Here is an 18,896-nt window from a genome sequence, read left to right as displayed (position 1 = left end):
AGCTGAACGTGCCTCTGACATTATTATCAATAATTCACAAGGAGAGTGAGGAAACTACAATCAATAAGTGATATAACTGACACGAAGATCATACTGAACCTCTTATGAGAAACATTTTACCCCACTGAGATGACATTACCTAGGCTTTATAAAAACACATTAGACAGTACATAAAACAGTTTAGTGTTGTCAAGAAACACTGCAATGTGTATTAAAATCAGTTTAGGCTTTATTTTATTTAAATTAAGGGATAAAACACGGCATATTAAAAAAGAAACGAAAAAATAAATAAAATGTAAATTACAAGTAAGGTAACAGTGTTATTGATATTGTTAATTACATACTTGAGCAGATTTTTCTTAACACTGATCAGTGATTTTTCTTAACACTGATCCTAATTTTAAAATAGAACAGATTGTATTGAGGTCTTCGCACACGAAGTTTTAAATACTACCTCACGTTGTGTCAACACTGCCTAGAAGAAGTCTTAATTTGTACTTTTAATGGAAATATGAGTTTTTGAGTGCCACGTTTGTCATTAAACACTGCTAGTAATTATTAACACTTCGTAATAATAATAATAATAATAATATAAGTGAAAACCAAAAAAATAATAATTATAAACCACCCCTCTTATTTATAAACAAGTTAACCGTGTCTGTTCGTATTTTGCTCAGGCGTTCAGTGAGTCGTACTAACCGCGCAGGCAGACATCAGGGGTCCTCAGGCTCATGGCGCTTTGATCTGAGTTGAGTGTAGTTTAGATCATTCAGCAGGGTAACATTATACCTTCGCTATTATTCGGGTGGATCTACTGTCCCGGTGTTATGGAGGAGCTGGATGTAGAGCCCAGTACCACGGTAACTCTCTCATCTGTGCATATGAACAATATCGATGTACGGTACAAATATTTATATGAGGGACATTTATAAAGTAGTTATGAGCTGTTACCATGGTATCTGAAGGTAATATCAAGATACGGTTGCATTCAGTTATTATATCTATATGCCATAATACTCCAAAGTAATACAGTAATATACAAATATTGTGTATTGTATTAATAAAATGGTGTGTTTGTATTACTAAAATGCGTAAACAATGTGTTGTTTATATATTTATGCTCAAAATATAATTGTATATGTTCCTATATACACACACACACACACATACATATATCAGAATTAATGATGAGTTTCTTGCAGCTGATTCCCGGCGTTGGATTTCATCAGAAGCACTTGGGTTTTGAATGGGGTCCTGGAGATCTGTTGGTGTATGAGACAAACTACAGACTACAAGGTATTCCCATCCACACTGGAGAGACTCTTGACTCTGGGACGAGGAGCTGAAAGCTGTCTGAACCCTCACCAGTGTTTGTGTTCCCGCTCAGGTCCGAGGTCTGCCAGCTCTCCGCTCCTTCACATGGTGAGGAGAGATGAAGACATCTGCTCTCCCATCCTGCGCAAACTCTTCAACGAGTCCCATCTCATCTTCGTGGGGCTGCAGAAACTCAAAGAGGACGTGCCCAGCAAGAACAAGAAGTCACAGTGAGTCCTAATCGTGTGGAAGCACATGCAAGCAGACACGCTTCTGTTGAAGTGATCCGATCTGTCGTTGTCTCCTTCAGGTTTGTGAGCGTCAGTAAGAACTACAGGTCTGTGATCCGAGCGTGTATGGAGGAGCTGCAGCAGAACGCAGGTAAACGCTCACATCACACGCGAGGAAGAGGATGCTTTTGATCAGCTGATCACGTTTGCATTCTCTTTTCAGTTTCAACTCGAGAGGGTTCGTTAGCATCACAGTATGGAGATCAGGTGTCTATTCTCTTGGCGATCGAGCTCATATGGAACTTGTGTGAGGTTCTGTTCATCGACGCAGCTCCAGGTAGAGACGTCTTAAAACCGTCAGACACCTAGATTCCAGCAGGACACATTTTATCCATGTTTTCCTGATTTCTTGATGTTGTTGTGATGTTGCAGCCGGATCTCTGCTGCTCCTCCTGCTGGATTGGGTGCGTCTGCACAAGTCGGACGTGGACACGAGAGCAAGAGAGGTGTTACAGAGCGAAAGCCCTGCCCTGCATCACTCCTACTGGGACGTGGTACGAAACGTGTGACCTCTGACCTCCAGAACATCTGAACGTCATCATCATCTGTGTCCTTACACGTGTGTGTGTTTGTGTGCAGGTAATCAGTTTGGTCCTGCAGGGCCGTACGGATGAAGCCCGTCAGGTGCTGTCCAAACAGGCATCTCTGCGGGCCGAGAGCAGCTCTGTGTTCAAACGCATGGACGGCCTGTTACAGACCATGCCCATCTTTAACGTACGTGCGTCTCACACGCTTTTCCTCAACTTGTTAAGAATGTGTTGTATTTCACCCCAAAATCAGAAGAAAACATATGCATATTGTTAGATTTCATTGTATATTTACAATTAAGCACATCTTAACTCTAAATTCTCAGTACTGCAATGCCAAAAAATGCATAAAAAAACAATATTACACTACTAAAACATCGTCACTGTATATGTTGCTAAAATATTTGGATTCTGCATGTGTGTTTGTGGGTGCAGCCCGCAGGAACTCAAACGCTGACTGAGTTTGATGTCAAATGGAGACACTGGCACGAGGAGTGTGACCGCTGTCTTCAAGACAACACCTTCGCTAGCAGCCGTCAGCTGGAGACCATCTGCAAGGTGAAGAGCGGCGACCTCAGATGAGCTGTGAGTCTGCGGAGAGCGCGTGATCCTGACTCTGTCTGTCTCTGTGTGTCTCTGTCAGATCCTGGTGGGTGATGAGGACACGTTACTGGAGCAGAAAGAGCTGCTGAGCACCTGGTATCACTTCCTGGTCACACGGCTGCTCTTCACTCACCCGACAATCAAACCGCCCGACCTGCACTACTACGCACAAGTACATAGAGCCAGTTATATATCAGGGGCACTGAGAAACTGCCCTAGTTTTTAACAAATAATTTAAATTGGTTTTATTTTTGTAGATTTTTATTTTTTATTTTTTTATTTTTAGTAATTTTAGAACATCCAGTTAAACTAAATTATGTCAAATATTATTTATTTATTTATTATATTTTTTTACTATTTACTGTTTTATTTTATTTTAGATAGTTTACTTTAATATTTTTAATTAGTTTCTTTTTTTTCTTTTTAATGTTTAATTATTTGATTATTTATTATTATTTCTTTCAGTTTATTTCATTTTAATATTAATTTATTTTAATGGTTTCAATTCTTAGTAGTTTTAAAGCATGTTAGTCATTTTTAATGATTTATTTTATATTATTTGTCTATAGTTTTCTTCTATTTGTCTGTAGTTTTTTTATTGCTTTTTATTATTGTTTACTTACTTTGGTTTATTATGGTTGATTTATTATATTAAGTTAAAAGTAAAAGAAAATGATAAATGTCGCCTTGACATCTAGCTGAAATTAAATTTTTTAATTTATATTTCAGCTACATTTTTAATACTTTAAATTATTTGATATATAATATATATATCAAATTAAATTAAATTTAGACATTTTGCTTGGACAACTAGCTGATTAAAATTGTATTTTTATTGTGTTTTAATTTACTATTATTATTATTATGGTTTTAGTTTTAGCTAATGATAATAACCCAGCATGCATCACAAGTAAAGCTGCCTGATATCATACACACAGCTGACAATTAGTCATGATATCTGAACTTGATTTGATAGACTCTTCTGTGAATAAAGCTATAAACCCCAGCTGTCCAGCTCCATATGTCACACTGAGCTTGTGTTGGTGTTGCAGTCGAGCATGAACATGTTTCTGGGTCCACGGGCTTCTCCGGAGCCTCTGGACATCATCCTGCTGTCAGCCTTTGAGTTCGACCTGCATCAGGTGATCAAAGACTGCAGGTGTGTTAACTCTCTCAGTGCAGACACACATTCATCAGACGTCTGTGAATCCTCCAAACTAACACAGATATGTGATGTTCCTGCAGCATTGCGCTCAACAACTGGTGGTTCGTGGCTCATCTGACAGACCTGCTGGATCACTGCAAACTCCTGCAGTCACACAACCTCCAGTGCGTATCTCACATCAGATCTGACAGACACTTGTAATGTCACATTTTAAAATCACATTTTAGTGTTTTAGGACCATTTTCCATTCATATATGTAAATGAACTAAACCTCCAGAGTCGTGTGGCTCTTTGAGAAGGTTTTGGTTGATGTGATGCTCATAACCCCCTTCTGGTTTTGTGTTTTTGTAGTTTTGGGTCTAACCTGCGTGAGTTTTTGGTTTTGGAGTACGCCTCGGGTCTCTTCACGCATCACAGGTGATTGAAAACCATTCTTTATCTCTTCAGACTAAAGTGTTCAATTCTAATGAAAACAAGTCTAGATCACACTTTACCCTTAAAGAAAAATAAGAAATTATATTTTACCAAAAAAATAAAATAATAATAATTACATATATATTAGTATCAAGTTATATAGTAACTTTCATGACAGCAAATTTCCTCATCATTGTAAAGTAGGGCTGCAACTAACGATTATTTTGATAATCGATTAATCTGTCGATTATTTTTACGATTAATCTTTATGTACTTATATTTTAGTTTTGACAATTGTTTTATTCAAAATAGACTTTTTAGAGATTTTAACAATTTTGCATGGTCATATCCTCATCAAAAATATAACTGGAGTTTTGTTTTATTATGTGTTAGTAATCCTTTGTCAAACTCTTCTGCAATCAAAACACTAACTCATACTCTAGCAAATTTCACAAGGAGATTTTAAATAATGTTTTCACCATGTCAGTCCTTAGGGCTCCTAAAGTAGTTTAACATCCCGAACAAAGCTTAAGGAATCCTTCAGAAAATATTTTCACGAAGAATAAAATAGAATACATTTGCAGTACATTGCATTTTATTTTTTCCTGTAAACACACAACTTATACCTGGGAAACAGCTTTATTGCTTATGCTGTGAAACTGTAAACAATCCTTTGAATTAAGTGCCAGTGTCGTGAAACCTGAATGGAACTCACAATTGAAAGTAAAATCCATCAGAAGGTTGTCCAAAAAAAAAAAAAAAAACACAATTGACATACACAAAAAACCCGCTGTGTAAAAAAGAGCAGTGAATACTTAGGAAAACAAGTGCATTTCAAATACATTTACCTCATTCAGTCATAATTAGGCTACAAGACTTAATTATGAACTGGTAAACGACAAACTGATCACAGAACATGTTTGTAAATCTTTAAATGTTAACGGATAAAAAGCAATGTTATTAGCTTTAGCGACTAAACATTTGCAAACAACATTCTACTGGAGAATCTGCACAAATAAAAGTCTTCAACAGTACAGTAGTGCAGAGTTTACAGGTTACTCTTCTGTTTGAAGGCTCAAAGTAAAGTACTCCCACACTCTGGGTGACTTCGTTCGATTAGTTTTATCTTCCGCTTTTTTCTTTTTCTTTCTTTTTCTTTCTCAAGCTTACTCCACTGCCGTCTGTCTCCACCATCTCGCTGAATACTGCAGACTCAGTTCGGGAAGCATGTGACAAACGAGGCCAGCTATTGGCTATTCGCTACTTCTCCTGCTGTACTGGCTGAATAAAACCTGCGGTGGCTCATTACTGCCACACTTTGGTGACCGCAGATTTAAAATATGCACAAAATGACCCGTTTACGGCAAATAAAAATTGTTTAGCAACTAATCGATGACTAAATTAGTTGTCAACTATTTTAATAATCGATTTTAATCGATTAAATCGATTAGTTGTTTCAGCTCTATTGTAAAGCATTATTCTATTTATATTTATAAAATAATTATTATAATTTATATTTAAAATATTACGTTTGTATACAATTATTAATTAATATATTGAGTAATATGTTAATATTCAATTATTTTTTACATTTCATAATTGTGGATATATTTAATATATAATTAACATATATTATTTAATTTATATTAATACAAATGTACGTATAATTTAACTGAATTATTAAATATAATTTATAACATAATAGTTTAAATTATTGTATTAATTTAAATTATTGTTACTTTGTATTTTGTGTATTATATGTATTTTTAATTATTATTATTATTTTTTTTTTCATTTACTATAATTATTTTTTTAATACAACTCACATATTCTTGATTTTGTGTGAATCTTGATTTACCCAAACTGGTTCAATAATGAAGTGTTCAGAAGAATGTATTTATCATACGTGTGTGTGTGTGTGTGTGTGTGTGTGTGTGTGTGTGTGTGTTAGTCTGTGGCAGCTGGCGGTGGATTATTTCGATCACTGTCCTGAGTTCGGTCGTGTGTATCTGGAGCTGCAGATCGAGAGAGTCCCGCTCGACACCGAACGCAAGGCCATTAAAGTCCTGCGAATCTGTGAGGACCGACAGATGAGTGAACAGGGTGAGTGACCTTTCAGACTTCAACATTCAAACACTGAGTCTAGCGAGATAATCGAGGACTACGAGACCGATGCAGTAAGAGTGGATCTGTGTGTGTTTCAGTGCGCAGTATCTGTAAGATCATGGCTAAAAGAGCTCTGAGGAACAACAGACTGGGATCTGCTCTGTCCTGGAGCATCAGAGCCAAAGACGCTGCGTTCGCTACTCTCATCTCCGAGAGGTTACACACTGTCTATCCATCTGGCTGTCTGTGACAACATCTAGAAGTTATTATATCGGCCTTTCTCCTAACTCATGCTTTTTGTTTGTTTTCCACAGGTTTCTTCAGGATTACAGTAACAAAGGCTCTTTCACAGATCTGGATTTGTTGGATAATCTGGGTCCCGCCATGCTGCTCAGTGACAGACTGACGTTTTTAGGTACAATATGAGAGGCCGATGCCATTTATGAGATTTATCCTGAGCACAAGATCCTCTGTAATTCAGCGTGTGTTGTATTTCAGTCTGCCGTTCATTCTCAGATCCCCTGAACACTGCTTTCGTTCAGCTTTCCTGCACAACTGTGATCGCTTCCTCTGCCACAATCATAAGAAATAAACGTGCTTCTGTTTCATGTAATAACTTGCTTATCAAAATTAAAATTAACTAAAGCTAGCCAGTCATTGTTTTTGGTAAATGCACATCAGTTTGGAGTTCACTGCAAAAAACATAAAATAAAAAAGGCTTATCTTATTTAGTATTTTTCTCTTGTTTCTAGTCAAAATATCTGTAAGATCTTCCAGGATAAGTGTATTGCGTCTTTGTGCTAATCTATTAAATGCATCTTTAAGACATTTTTTGATATTTTGACTAGAAAAAAGACAAAAATATTAATATACTCCTTTTTTTGTTTAGTTTTTTTGCAGTGTTCATCTTTAATCCATCCAGTTAATTCCCAAATGATACAAACTGGTCGTCTTTTCTAATATACCGTTTAATTTTAAAAGATGTCATGTCACATGTGTAAAAATGATTTCTAATGCAATTTCAACCATGACTGTGTGTGTTTACAGGAAAGTACCGTGAGTTTCACAGGCTTTACGGTGAGAAGCGTTTCTCCGAGGCGGCCAGACTCCTTCTGTCCCTCATGACAGCAAAGATCGCTCCACGCAGTCTGTGGATGACCCTGCTGACCGACGCGCTGCCTCTGCTGGAGCAGAAAGAGGTCAAGACGGACAACTCAGGCTTTACAGTCACACTTTACCTCATTCGTACCACCAATAAACATATATCTACAGAACTGAAGCATTTTAAGGAGATTGATTTAGATGAAAAGGCTTTTAAGATCGTTACTGTCATCAAATAACATTGGCTAGTGTGTACGATTGCATTAGTATTCCATTAGTGGTGTTTTGTTTGAAAGGCTCTGTCTGTTTGCATGTAAAGGTGATCTTCTCAGTGGATCAGACGTATGAGCTCATGTCCTGTCTGGAGGAGCTGAACTTAGACAGCAAAGACTCAAACCAGACAGACCAGGTACAAACCATCTCGAACATCCAAGAGAAGCTTATTATGTTCAGTTGTGAATGAGGTTAAGTTGTTTTTCCTCTGTGTTTCAGGATGAAGATATCGAGTCCACGAAGACGGAGCTCCTGAGACTCGCTCTGGCCCGTAACCTCGCCATGGCCATCGTCAAAGAGGGAACAATAGAAACATAAATACATCTGAGCATCCAATCAATCACTGTTTTCCACTCTTTGTGTCCTGTATATAATTCATGAACTTGGATAAAAACGTGAATTCTTTTATAAACCCTTTTTTGGTATTTGCAACAAAAAAAAAAAAAAAATCTGGTATTTGTCTTTATGTAAAGTCTTATGAAGGAAAACTTGATTGTTCATGGTCTTTTGAATAGAATTTGATATACAGCAACTTAAATTGTCTGTTTCATTTACATTTATTCATTAAGCAGACGCTTTTCCAAAGCGACTTACAAATGAGGACAGTGGAAGCAATAAAAAAAAAGTGCAATGATATATAAGTGCTATAACAAGTCTCAGTTAGCTTAACACTGTACATGTAGCAAGGGCTTTTAAATATAATAAATAAAAAGAAAACTGATAGAATAGAAAAAGAGCAAACCAGTGTTAGAGGTCTATATAGATATATATATATATATATATATATATATATATATATATATATATATATACACACACACATAATTGTGTAATAAATGAAAAAATAGAATACAAAAAGATAGAATTTTTTAAAGAATAGAATTATTACAGTCTGTTAACTAAGAAATTATACAGGGATGCAAATAATTATAATACAACTAGTTTATTTTATTTTTTTATTTTATTTTTTGGGTGCAAGACACCGTCCAGGCGTTATAGGTTTTACGCAGGTTGCTTTAAGTCCATTTCTCAGTAAGAACTATAACCATAACAATTTAATTATCATTCTAGAGAATAGCAAACTCATTACATTATAAACCCAGACGAATGATATCGTTGGAATCGATTTTCCCATTGATAAACGATAAACACAGATAGCCAATCGGAACTAAAACCGTGTACGCGCGCTGCAGTGACGTAAACGAAGCGCGCTTTTTGAAAAACAGACCGTTATCGTCCGTTAGTGTGTTGCTAATATGATTAAGAGTAACTTAGCTATCATTTTTAGCGTGAAAGGACCCAACTGTATATTTTATTGTTATTTATTGATACGACTTCACAAAACGTCGTCTTTCCGATTCTACGATGAGCACAGCGTCAGGGATTCAGAAGAAGCGGTAAGTTAAATCTCACATAAACTGTCAATCTCGGAAAAAAGGTTTGATATCCTCAAATATCTTAATTATTTTGACTAATTTATCATTCCACATCTCAAAGCAACTGCAGTTTAGACTCTAATTTAATAAGGTTGTCTAATTTCCCAGTGTGGTTTCACTTGATCAATTTTGAATTAGTGTTTGCATCTCATTTTACTCTCATTCTGTTGTATTTTTGAATAATAATAATAATAAAATAGACAAAGAGAGTAACGTTAAATGTAGCCAAGTCAGGATCGTATCAGGAAATGACTTGATGGTGAAAATTGTCTTTATATAATAAAAAGGATTGGTCATTCCCACCCCATTAGGAAACATGTAACGTTAAAGAAGATAACCAAGCTGTGCAATTCATTTGATAAAGTCTTTAATGGCGCAGTACACATGATGGAATCGTTATTAAACAGCAGAGCAGTGCATCATCATTGTCATCGTCATCCATAACCTTTAAGAAGATTTACATTTGTCCCGCATACTTTCATGAGTCCTCCTAAACCATCATTGTCATCAACATCAGACCAGATGAAGCTTTGGCTCTTAAATAATACATAATACACAGACTGGCGAGGCTCCTCAGAAATACCCGAAACACTTTGATGCAGGTGCGCAATGAAGACCTGAAACTTTCTTGTTCCTGAAGCACTTCACACCGAATCAGACGCTCCATGATGTCCAGAAATACAGTCCAATGTGTTCAAACACATAAGATTCACATTCATCAATCTCATCAAAATCACCATGAGTTCACCCCAAAATCAAAAAGTTACAATTAGTGTTTAACTGCCATGCAAAAAATACAAATATTAATTTAGCATTGGGTAAACTATTCATAATGTTTGTGCGAGATTCACTCGATCACTGTTGTCAAAGCCTTAATGCATGATTGTAGTGAATTATAAGGTTTGCACAAACCAGAGGAGCAGCTGTCCTCTTCTCAAACACATTAAGATTTGTTTGGGACCAAAATCACATGAGGCCTTTATCTGATGAAATAAAATGTTCACTTGCTCTGCTTCAGCACTTAAAAGAATCGAATCATGCAAAACGCTCATAGGATTGACCGCCAATGCCTCCACACAACTAACACACATCCAATCTGACAAACTTATGATGAACTCATAATCAAATGCAATTCATCCTCCATCAAGATCTTCACTGCATAACCTACAGGTAAAAAAAACTGTAAATATGTCACAATTAAATAAACAAATCTAATATTGTCAATAAAGGCTGTGGACTATCTGAGACAGACTGTAATGCTGAAACTTCAGTCCAAACGTTCCTGCAACAGCAATAAATAAAACCAAAATCAGTGTTGAACTATAACACAGGCAGATAAAAACTCAAAATAGACAACATAATGCTGCTCTGACGTTACGTGTGTAACCTCACAGCGTGCTCCATGTAAACTCGTTCGACTGCAGGTACATTCGTTCTGATGCTTCATGACGTCATGAAATAAATCGTCTAGCTCTAGAAACAGCAAAGTTCAAATGCTTGTTGAGAAGAGCCCTAGAACTGTCTGAACAGAGTGAAATCAGGGTTTAATACTCTTCACGGACAGCAGCGAGGTCACGTGACACCATCAGGGTCAGCTAGGATACTGAGTTTACCACCATTTACCACCGTTTACATCAAAATACCACAGTTACTACAGTACAGTGCTTTAAAAAGGTCCATTTTGTTTGATTTCTCAACAAGTAGTCAATGAAAAGAGCGGCTCACCTAAATATATTTTTGCAACCGTTACCAAAACTTCAGACATGTTTAGAGCAGTTTACAACTACAATTTATTTTTTCCCCAGAAATAAACATAACACCTAAAAATTTAAAATTGAGTCTCTCTCTCTCTCTCTCTATATATATATATATATATATATATATAAGTAACTAAATAAAATACCACAATTATTGTTAAAGTGAATAAAATGTACATCTTAAAAACATTTTACTTTTTTCTTTTACATTTTGTTACTTAAATAAAATTTAAAACATTTTACTTCGCTACGTTTCATACATTTCTCATTTTCACTTTCTTTAACTTAATGTATTAAAGTAACTAAAAAGATGAAATACAAATTAAAAAAAAACATATACATGAAAAAACAAAGTAATAAAAATTACAACAAAAACAAGTTACTAAAACTGTTCATGAAAACACAAAATACAAAAATATTTTAAAATATATTTAAACAAATTTTAAAGTATGATTTATAGTATCTCAATTATACTAAAATATGACTGGTAACTGTTTTTTAAAATAAATAGCTTAAATTCATACATAATCATTCAGTGAAGTTTGTAGTAATTAACTTATTTCACATAAATTATAGAATTTTTTTTTTCCATTTCATTTTCCAATCATAACTTTGTACTCTTATTTGTTGAAAGTGCCAGTTAATTATTGTTTTACTATGGTATTTTGACAGAAATAAACGTTTTCCATGGTAAACGTCTGTATAGGCAGCACACAAAAGATCAACCTCTGAAACAAACGCGTCCGCTTCAGACCATCATGCGTGTCACTGACGTCGTGTTATTGTATTAATATCCAGCTTGAATTTTCGCGAAAAACATCAAGCATCAAATGCTGCTTCACAAGGCTACAGCAAAACACTGATAGTAAATAAATGAACAGCACAAATGAAAGACGATCCTTGGGAATGAACATAAGAGTTCGAGCAGGTAAAGGGTGAGATCTACAGCGAGCCCCATCTGTCCGCTGGAGGAAACTGATCCAGTTCTCCAACCTCCGAATACTGACGCTCTCCCAGAAGATACGCCAGCTTATAGCGCAAACGCACACGCTCCTGAAACACACACACAACACTGGTAAACCTTTATGATGAGCTGAACCAAAGTGGTGTGTTTATTTAATAAAATAATTACTATTTAATTTAATAACAATTACAATCAATAAATAAAGAATTTTATAATAAGATTTTACAATACTAATAATCATCTTGTATGTATTTTATAAATGTATTTTATGTTTTTGTCTAATAAAAGAAGTATTAGATGTGTGTGAGCTCCTGCCTTGAGTGGGTTGGCGAGCAGCATGACCTGAGTGATGGATGCGGGGGGCAGGATGGGGTTAAAGGGTGCGATCTCTGCACCTGATGGAGGCTGAAGCTTCACTCGCATAGACTGCCACAAACACAACACAATACCAAGTCATCAAACATGTTCCAAGAAATCCCTGTGGCATTTCACATTTTATAGTGAAAGAAATGTTGTGAATTGGTTCAGATGAATCATTAAAGTAGTGATTCAAATGAACGAATCATGTAAACTCTCTGTGTATATCTGTGTTGGCAGTGGAGGAGGTCATACCTTGGGCACAGCTGCTTGCAGCACTATGTTTCGCACGGGTAACGGCGCTGTGTTGATCAACGACACCACCATGACCAGGACGTCCGGTCGACCTGGCGGACAATCCATCGCAAAGTGCATGAGAACACGGACTCCATCCTTATCATACAGCGTCACAGGTAAGACTCCACCTGAGGACACAAGCAGAAACACTGAGATACAGCTCAGCAACTAATACTGTTAAACAGGTCAGCTGCAGGATCACATGGAAACCTCGGCTGTCTGGATTTAAGAAATAATCACAATTCACTCACAAAATCAAAAGGAAAAAATATATACATTTATGATAATTTTATATTTCATATACAATCATAAAGCCTTTAATATCAATTATAATATAGTATAAATGTAGTATAAATTATAATATAGGATTTTAATTTTGTATGACGTGTAAAGCACAAAGCCTTTCTGGGTCACATTTCAGACCAAAGAAATTAATTAAAAAAAGAAAGAAAGAATAAATAATATATTACATTAATATATTTATAATAAAAATAATTATATACTTATGAAAATCTTTTATTATGAAAATTATAGTTTGATTTTTTTTCTCATAACGAAAATTAAGCCTATAATATAAATACCAACAAAGGATAATTAAGATTTTAATTCTTTATAATTTTCCTGACATTTTGACATTATTTTCAAGTACATTTATGATTTTATTTTATTTGAGTGTTTATTGGCCTCCAGTGTGTTTTAGCTTCACGTCCTTGTCCAGACTGACGCTGCGGTCACTCACTGGGTCTGATGGACTCGAGCGGGACGTTCAGGTTGGACAGGCTGGGCTCTGAGCTCCGCGCCGGGCTGCTCTGAAGTGAGTGAGACGGAGATGAGAAGGGCTGAAAGAAAGGGCTGCCCGGAGCTGAGCCGCCCGTCACCGCCTGAGCCCGGGCCACAGCGGGCGAACCAGGCCCCGCCGCGCTCACAAACGGGCTAATGGACTGAAGAGGGCCGGCTGTGGGGCACATTACACCTCCAGAAATACCAAAAGTACCTCCAGCGATGCCAGTCAGACCAGAACCACTACTGAGAGATAATAAAACCTCATTTATATTCTCAAATAAGCGGTTGACATAGGTGGACCCACATAAGTGACTGATAAGAAACGATCTGCATGTGCAAACCACATTAGGTTGGTTTGAGGTGCTGTTTTCATCAGGAAGAGCAGAATTGTACCTCTTTCCACCTCCAAAGTCCAGCATGGAGAGATCCTGCAGCCCCTGACTGACAGCCGGTGTGTGTGAGGTCTGCGCAGGTGTGTGTGTTGTCGGAGCAGAGATGCTCCCAAACAGGTCCAGGCCCGGATCAGGAGCCTGACAGCAAGAGACCAACCAAAAAATGAGGGATTCAGTCATCTCTTTTAACGTCTGTAAGTCCAGTGGGTGTGTGTGTGCTACCTGTGAGGATGTCCACTGACCAGACGGGTCATCCAACTTCTGTCTGTTTGGCACAGAGGGAGGATCATTCAGCCCTGAGAGACAGATAAGATTTATGCATGTTATATTGCATATAAACTAATAAAATAAATTGTAAAGTCGTGAAAATGGGAAGAATATTTAAATATTATTATTATTGTATTTGTATTTACAATTATATAATAATGAATTTTATTCACCTTATTAACCTAGTTTCTAATCCTTTTTATGTACTCTTTAACAGAAATAAAATATGTAATTTTATATAAATAACATTTCATACTTCAAACTTCTTAATATAAATTAATATCAGTCATACATTTTTATTTCATACTTTTAAGTAACAATACTTCATTCTAATACTACTACTACTAATAATATTATTATTATTAACATAAAAGCTTTCAAACCGTTTTAAAAACATTATTAAAAATAATTATTATAATTGTAGCAATTATTTAATCAATTACAACTTTTATTTACTAAGTATTGATTTCATATGCTAAATAACAAATATATTATTGTATATTATCAATAATGTTTCATTTTCAAAAACATTAATGTTAATAAAAATCATTATTTTATTAATAGTATTTATTTATTTATTTATTTTATTTATTTAATAAGCATCTTATATTATTGTCGATGCATTTTTATAAAAAAAACAGTGAATTACACATTCATGTGGGGTACTATGTGTCCTCTCTTAGCCTATTTCTATGGTATGCATCACCAGACAACGTCACAAAAATTTAAAAGAGATTTATCACCAAGAGACAAGAGTTCATCGTCCAGCAGGGAGAGGGAGGTCTGCTGCTCAGGTGGTTTGTGATTGGGGCTGCTCGTCTGACTGCCGTGAGCGCCGGCCAATCGGCGAGGAGGAGGCGGCAGCACGGGGATGGGTGAATCCGTGGGATTGGCTGACGGGACCTGAGGAGGAAGAGGAGGAGGAGCAACGGTCGGGGGAGGGGAAGGTTCATCCAGTCCAGCCAGATCAATCAATGTGCCCGTGGTCTCACATCCTGAGAAGACAAGAAACATCATGAAGAAAATACCATGTATAGGATTATCAAAATATTGCTGCTGAGGGAAGATCTACAGATGATCCCTGAAGTGACGTCACCTTCACTAGAAGCCGGTCTGAGATCTTCACCCTCGCCGTCATCCGCCTGTCCTTCTACGATACGTTTATAAGAGCTGATTACTCTGGACAGATCATCGTTTGCCTTGAGAATGTCCCCTACAGGAAGCAGAAAAATGCTAAACATTTCAAATAAACGATCCTCTGAGAGCAAAGCGGGGCATCATGTTGTTTACCCAGACTGGAGTCGTTGTCCTCTGCCTCAGTGGCCAGTTTGAACGCGGTGCGTCGTAGTTTATCACAGCGCTCATACAGCTCCTGAACATACAGGTCAGGTCACATGTGAGTGCTGCTGTCGTGATAGTTTTAACATATCTAAATACAAATGCTAAAAACACAAACACAATGTCAAGATGTAAACTGAAAAATGTTTTTCCCACACTGAATATTTTTGTATTGAAGAAAATACAGTTCTTTTTACCTTAATACCACAAGTTTCTATTAATAAATACTGTTAACAAGCAGCCTTGTCATAATTACAGCAGAAACACTTGAAATAGGGCTGAGCTGCTGGAGATTTATGATCAAATTAGAATCCCACAACAAACTAACCTAACCACCTTATGCTCAAGTGCCATTTCTTTAAACTTTCTCGGTCTGCACATTTGACAAACATTGATTGTTGTCAGATATGATTTCACCTTGATGAGCTCACGGTCGGCGTCGGACGATCGGTCTCTGTCGTAGTGACCCAGCATCTCGCTCAGGAGCTTGACGTTGTTGTCCACTTCCTCCAGCGTATTGCTGCGTTTCGCCATTTTCTGCACTCGGACCTCATCCTGCATGCACAACACAAATTATGTCTGTCACATCAATTATGCCACACCTGATCCAGAATCAGTGTGTAAATCAGAAAAATATTGAAATTATGAGGTCTGACATTAATACAGTTTATACAAGCGCCACCATCGATGCAAACACCCCTTGAACCATTATGGTCAACATCAGATTTGAATATTTACTTTATTAGTAAATGTCTTGTTTTGTAAACCAGACAGTTATGAAGGAATTAATAAATAGCTGTTAAAATGCATTATTTTACTATATATTTCTTTAAATAATATAGTTTTTTTATTTCTTTAAATCCTTTAATTTTCATGCAATTCTTTAATCGCTTAATCATTTAATTTGAGTTTTCATGTTGAGTTTAAACTGGAGCTCTTCATCCATCTTCAAATATCAGATCAACATCTTGATCTCATCTTAGATCCTCTCACCTCCTTCACCATGTTTTTGATCAGTCTGTTCGCCTCCTGAAGATCTTCCGGGTTTTTGCTCCTCAGAAGTTCAGCCAACAACTGCCATCAAATCACAGAACAACACATTTTCTTAGTTTCATAAAATGGAAAACACAGTTGGAGTTAAACCTCCAAATCACATATTTAAATTCAGATTATGCATGCACGGGAAAAGATGCCATCAGGTGTCTCACCTTCCCCATGTCCTCATTGTCAAACACTGGGTTTTTGGGTCGTGTCGGAGGGGACGGGATCAGGGATTTGTCCACAGTCAGTTCTGGGTCTGACGTCACAAGTCCTAAAGAAAACGCACATCGATCAGACAGCCGCTCATGACACACCAGAGAAAGTTCACTCGTAACATCTCACCTTGTCTCTTGAGTGTCTGGTACGCATCTGCGATCTTGGCCTCATTGGGAAACACCACCGTCCAGCTGTACAACATCTCAATGACCTTATTCTTCACCTTGTCAGAAACACTGTCCCCCATATACTGAAATACAATGTTTTTAAACATATTAGTCAATTATGTATATAAGGTACAAATAAATGAGTCCTAAAATCAGAAACAAGATCACATTTTTGCACTTCTGGTTCCATCGTCTTGAATTCAGTGGGTTTCTGGTTAATAATCACACTCTTGCAACTCAAACTTTCTAAGGAAACGTTTTTAAATAAAGACTGAAAGAGTAACTTAATGGTGGTGATGCTGAAGTTGTGCAATCATGGTGTAGTTCATTTATAGCCTATGTTTAGACTTTTTTACTTTTAATTATTGCATTTTGGCTTAAAGTTTATAAAAGTTGTGTTAATGTGTTAAAATTATCATGATGAAAAATATGTGCAAGAATCTTTATGTTTTGGAGGCCACAGAGTTTATCTTCTTAATCCAAAAGCAATAGAAAAAAAAAATCCTATTGGCTTTCTTTTGAGGGAACCAGGGTGATACTAACTTATGGGTCAACATACAAAAGTCATAACAGAAAAACCACTAACCTTGGGCGAAACCACTTTAATCAGCTCATTTAAAAACCTATATCTGGATATTTCGTTGTGAAATCTTTGCCCACAGTTCTTCATACAAGCCTCTAGTACCTTCAGAAACACAAAACCATCAGACATCATGTAAGCATTATAGCATCTGTAAAGAAACTCATAATAAAGCAGCAATCCCTCACCGTCAGAGCTTGAAGGGCTTCCCACTCTTGAGAATGGATTTTGTGAACCAGGAGTCTCACAGCTATCTGAGGACTACAAACACAGTTAGAGAAGAGACTCCTGTAGTTTTCAGTCATGTTGGATTACAGATGCTTACCCTTCCAACTCCTTATTGATCTGGTCACAAAACCCAATTATGTATTCCCAGTCCTCCTGCCGGTTGGTCGGGTGTGTGGCTTTGTCTGTGGAGGACACACAACATCGTAAGGACCAAACAATCAGCCCCGTCTGTGATACACTGGCACAACAGTGTGAGGGCCAATCTCAGGGATTCACATCAATATTACCATCACTGATTTCAGGAAAATATTTTTTTTTTAAAGTCATCGTCCTTTACGAAAACCTCCAAGTGTGTATAATATTAGCATACTCATGTGCAACTGTATTTACATTTTATGCTTATTGTGAATGTCCAAAAAAGATTTGTATTACGATGTTTTGTGTACTATTTGATACCATTGATAAAATCATTTAAATTGATAAGTAATGAATTAGTTATTGCTGTTGTAAATCCTGAAGCTCTGGGTCTGAACTCATACATGAAGCTAAACACAAAAATTTAATCTGGACGATCAAAATGCATTTTGAATTTATAAATCATACTATTGGGAAAGCTTGGCTCATGAATATTAATTATGAGACGTGTTGTTCATACACTGGGCATATCTGATTGGCAGACGCTGGCGAATCAACGAATCCTACTATGATGAAGTCTTGGCTCTTTAATATTATTTATTAATCATAATTGGACGCCCCGAGAAGGTTTCTAAGCAACGTCAATATGAGATGAATAATATTCAAGAGCTGAGCTTCATTATAGTATGATTTGAAATTCCGCTAAACAAGAACGTCAGACGCGTCGGTATTAATGCATGCATTAAAGACATAACACAGCAGTGTTATTTACACCAATTATGAAATGTCACTGATAATAATGCACGTACTGAGCCAGGATTCCAGTGATTCTCCCTCCGGAAACGCCATGATCCTTATTTAACGCTTTGACTCTTTGATAAATCCACACATTTCCTCCTTAAATACCACAGACATTCGTCAAATTAAACTGACTATGTTAGAAGAAAGCATCATCTGCTCCATCCGAGCTTGTACGCAGCGGCACAATACTGCTTTGTTTATGTTTTTAAATGGACAGCGCTTTGAATTCAGCCGGCAGTATCATCAGCTGCCTGTATGTAGGTCCTTGGCATCTCGATTCAGACGCCTCTGGTGATTACAAAATAAAAGTCACTAACAGGACGAGTTTTGTAGGATTACAAAAT

General features: G+C 36.6%; 2 protein-coding genes and 1 pseudogene across 4 annotated transcripts; 1 reads left to right on the top strand and 2 right to left on the bottom strand.

The window, feature by feature from the left end:
* The window catches only part of LOC113067858 (cysteine protease ATG4D-like), a 591,286-nt pseudogene that overhangs the window by 422,128 nt on the left and 150,262 nt on the right, over nt 1-18,896 (bottom strand).
* Nucleotides 751-8,323, top strand: LOC113067856 (nuclear pore complex protein Nup85). 2 transcript variants are annotated; one of them, XM_026240350.1, is made up of 18 exons: nt 751-860; nt 1,203-1,296; nt 1,388-1,544; nt 1,625-1,695; nt 1,768-1,881; nt 1,977-2,098; nt 2,184-2,318; nt 2,567-2,689; nt 2,775-2,906; nt 3,787-3,893; nt 3,980-4,063; nt 4,251-4,316; nt 6,265-6,416; nt 6,518-6,635; nt 6,734-6,834; nt 7,467-7,618; nt 7,840-7,929; nt 8,013-8,323. In XM_026240350.1, exons 1-18 carry the CDS (start codon nt 828-830, stop codon nt 8,109-8,111), a joined length of 1,950 nt encoding a protein of 649 aa, XP_026096135.1. In that variant the 5' UTR covers nt 751-827; the 3' UTR covers nt 8,112-8,323. The 2 variants fall into 2 exon arrangements, with proteins under 2 accessions (XP_026096135.1, XP_026096136.1); XM_026240351.1 differs by having other exon boundaries at nt 1,369-1,544.
* Nucleotides 11,678-18,738, bottom strand: LOC113067855 (ADP-ribosylation factor-binding protein GGA3-like). 2 transcript variants are annotated; one of them, XM_026240348.1, is made up of 17 exons: nt 18,561-18,737; nt 17,714-17,798; nt 17,577-17,649; nt 17,395-17,493; nt 16,768-16,891; nt 16,593-16,696; nt 16,378-16,458; nt 15,802-15,939; nt 15,337-15,418; nt 15,143-15,259; nt 14,790-15,041; nt 14,002-14,075; nt 13,781-13,917; nt 13,344-13,630; nt 12,563-12,732; nt 12,266-12,376; nt 11,678-12,039 (listed from the first exon to the last, which is right to left on the bottom strand). In XM_026240348.1, the coding sequence occupies exons 1-17, from the start codon at nt 18,598-18,600 to the stop codon at nt 11,929-11,931; spliced, it is 2,085 nt and encodes a 694-aa protein (XP_026096133.1). In that variant the 5' UTR covers nt 18,601-18,737; the 3' UTR covers nt 11,678-11,928. The 2 variants fall into 2 exon arrangements, with proteins under 2 accessions (XP_026096133.1, XP_026096134.1); XM_026240349.1 differs by having other exon boundaries at nt 11,929-12,039; nt 13,344-13,627; nt 18,561-18,738.

This window comes from Carassius auratus, linkage group LG28B, assembly GCF_003368295.1.
Source record: "Carassius auratus strain Wakin linkage group LG28B, ASM336829v1, whole genome shotgun sequence".
Taxonomy (NCBI): Eukaryota; Metazoa; Chordata; class Actinopteri; order Cypriniformes; family Cyprinidae; genus Carassius; species Carassius auratus.
Note: the sequence above shows the minus strand (reverse complement) of the source record. Positions and strands in the feature narration are given on the sequence as shown.

Coding starts and splice junctions, on each gene's coding strand:
- LOC113067856 (XM_026240350.1), top strand. CDS start 828: ATGGAGGAGCTGGATGTAGAGCCCAGTACCACG. Junction 2,319..2,566: donor AGACCATGCCCATCTTTAAC/GTACGTGCGTCT, acceptor TTGTGGGTGCAG/CCCGCAGGAACTCAAACGCT. Junction 4,317..6,264: donor GGTCTCTTCACGCATCACAG/GTGATTGAAAAC, acceptor TGTGTGTGTTAG/TCTGTGGCAGCTGGCGGTGG.
- LOC113067855 (XM_026240348.1), bottom strand. CDS start 18,600: ATGGCGTTTCCGGAGGGAGAATCACTGGAATCCTGGCTCA. Junction 15,419..15,801: donor CCGACCGTGAGCTCATCAAG/GTGAAATCATAT, acceptor CTGTATGTTCAG/GAGCTGTATGAGCGCTGTGA. Junction 13,918..14,001: donor GTCAGTGGACATCCTCACAG/GTAGCACACACA, acceptor TCTTGCTGTCAG/GCTCCTGATCCGGGCCTGGA.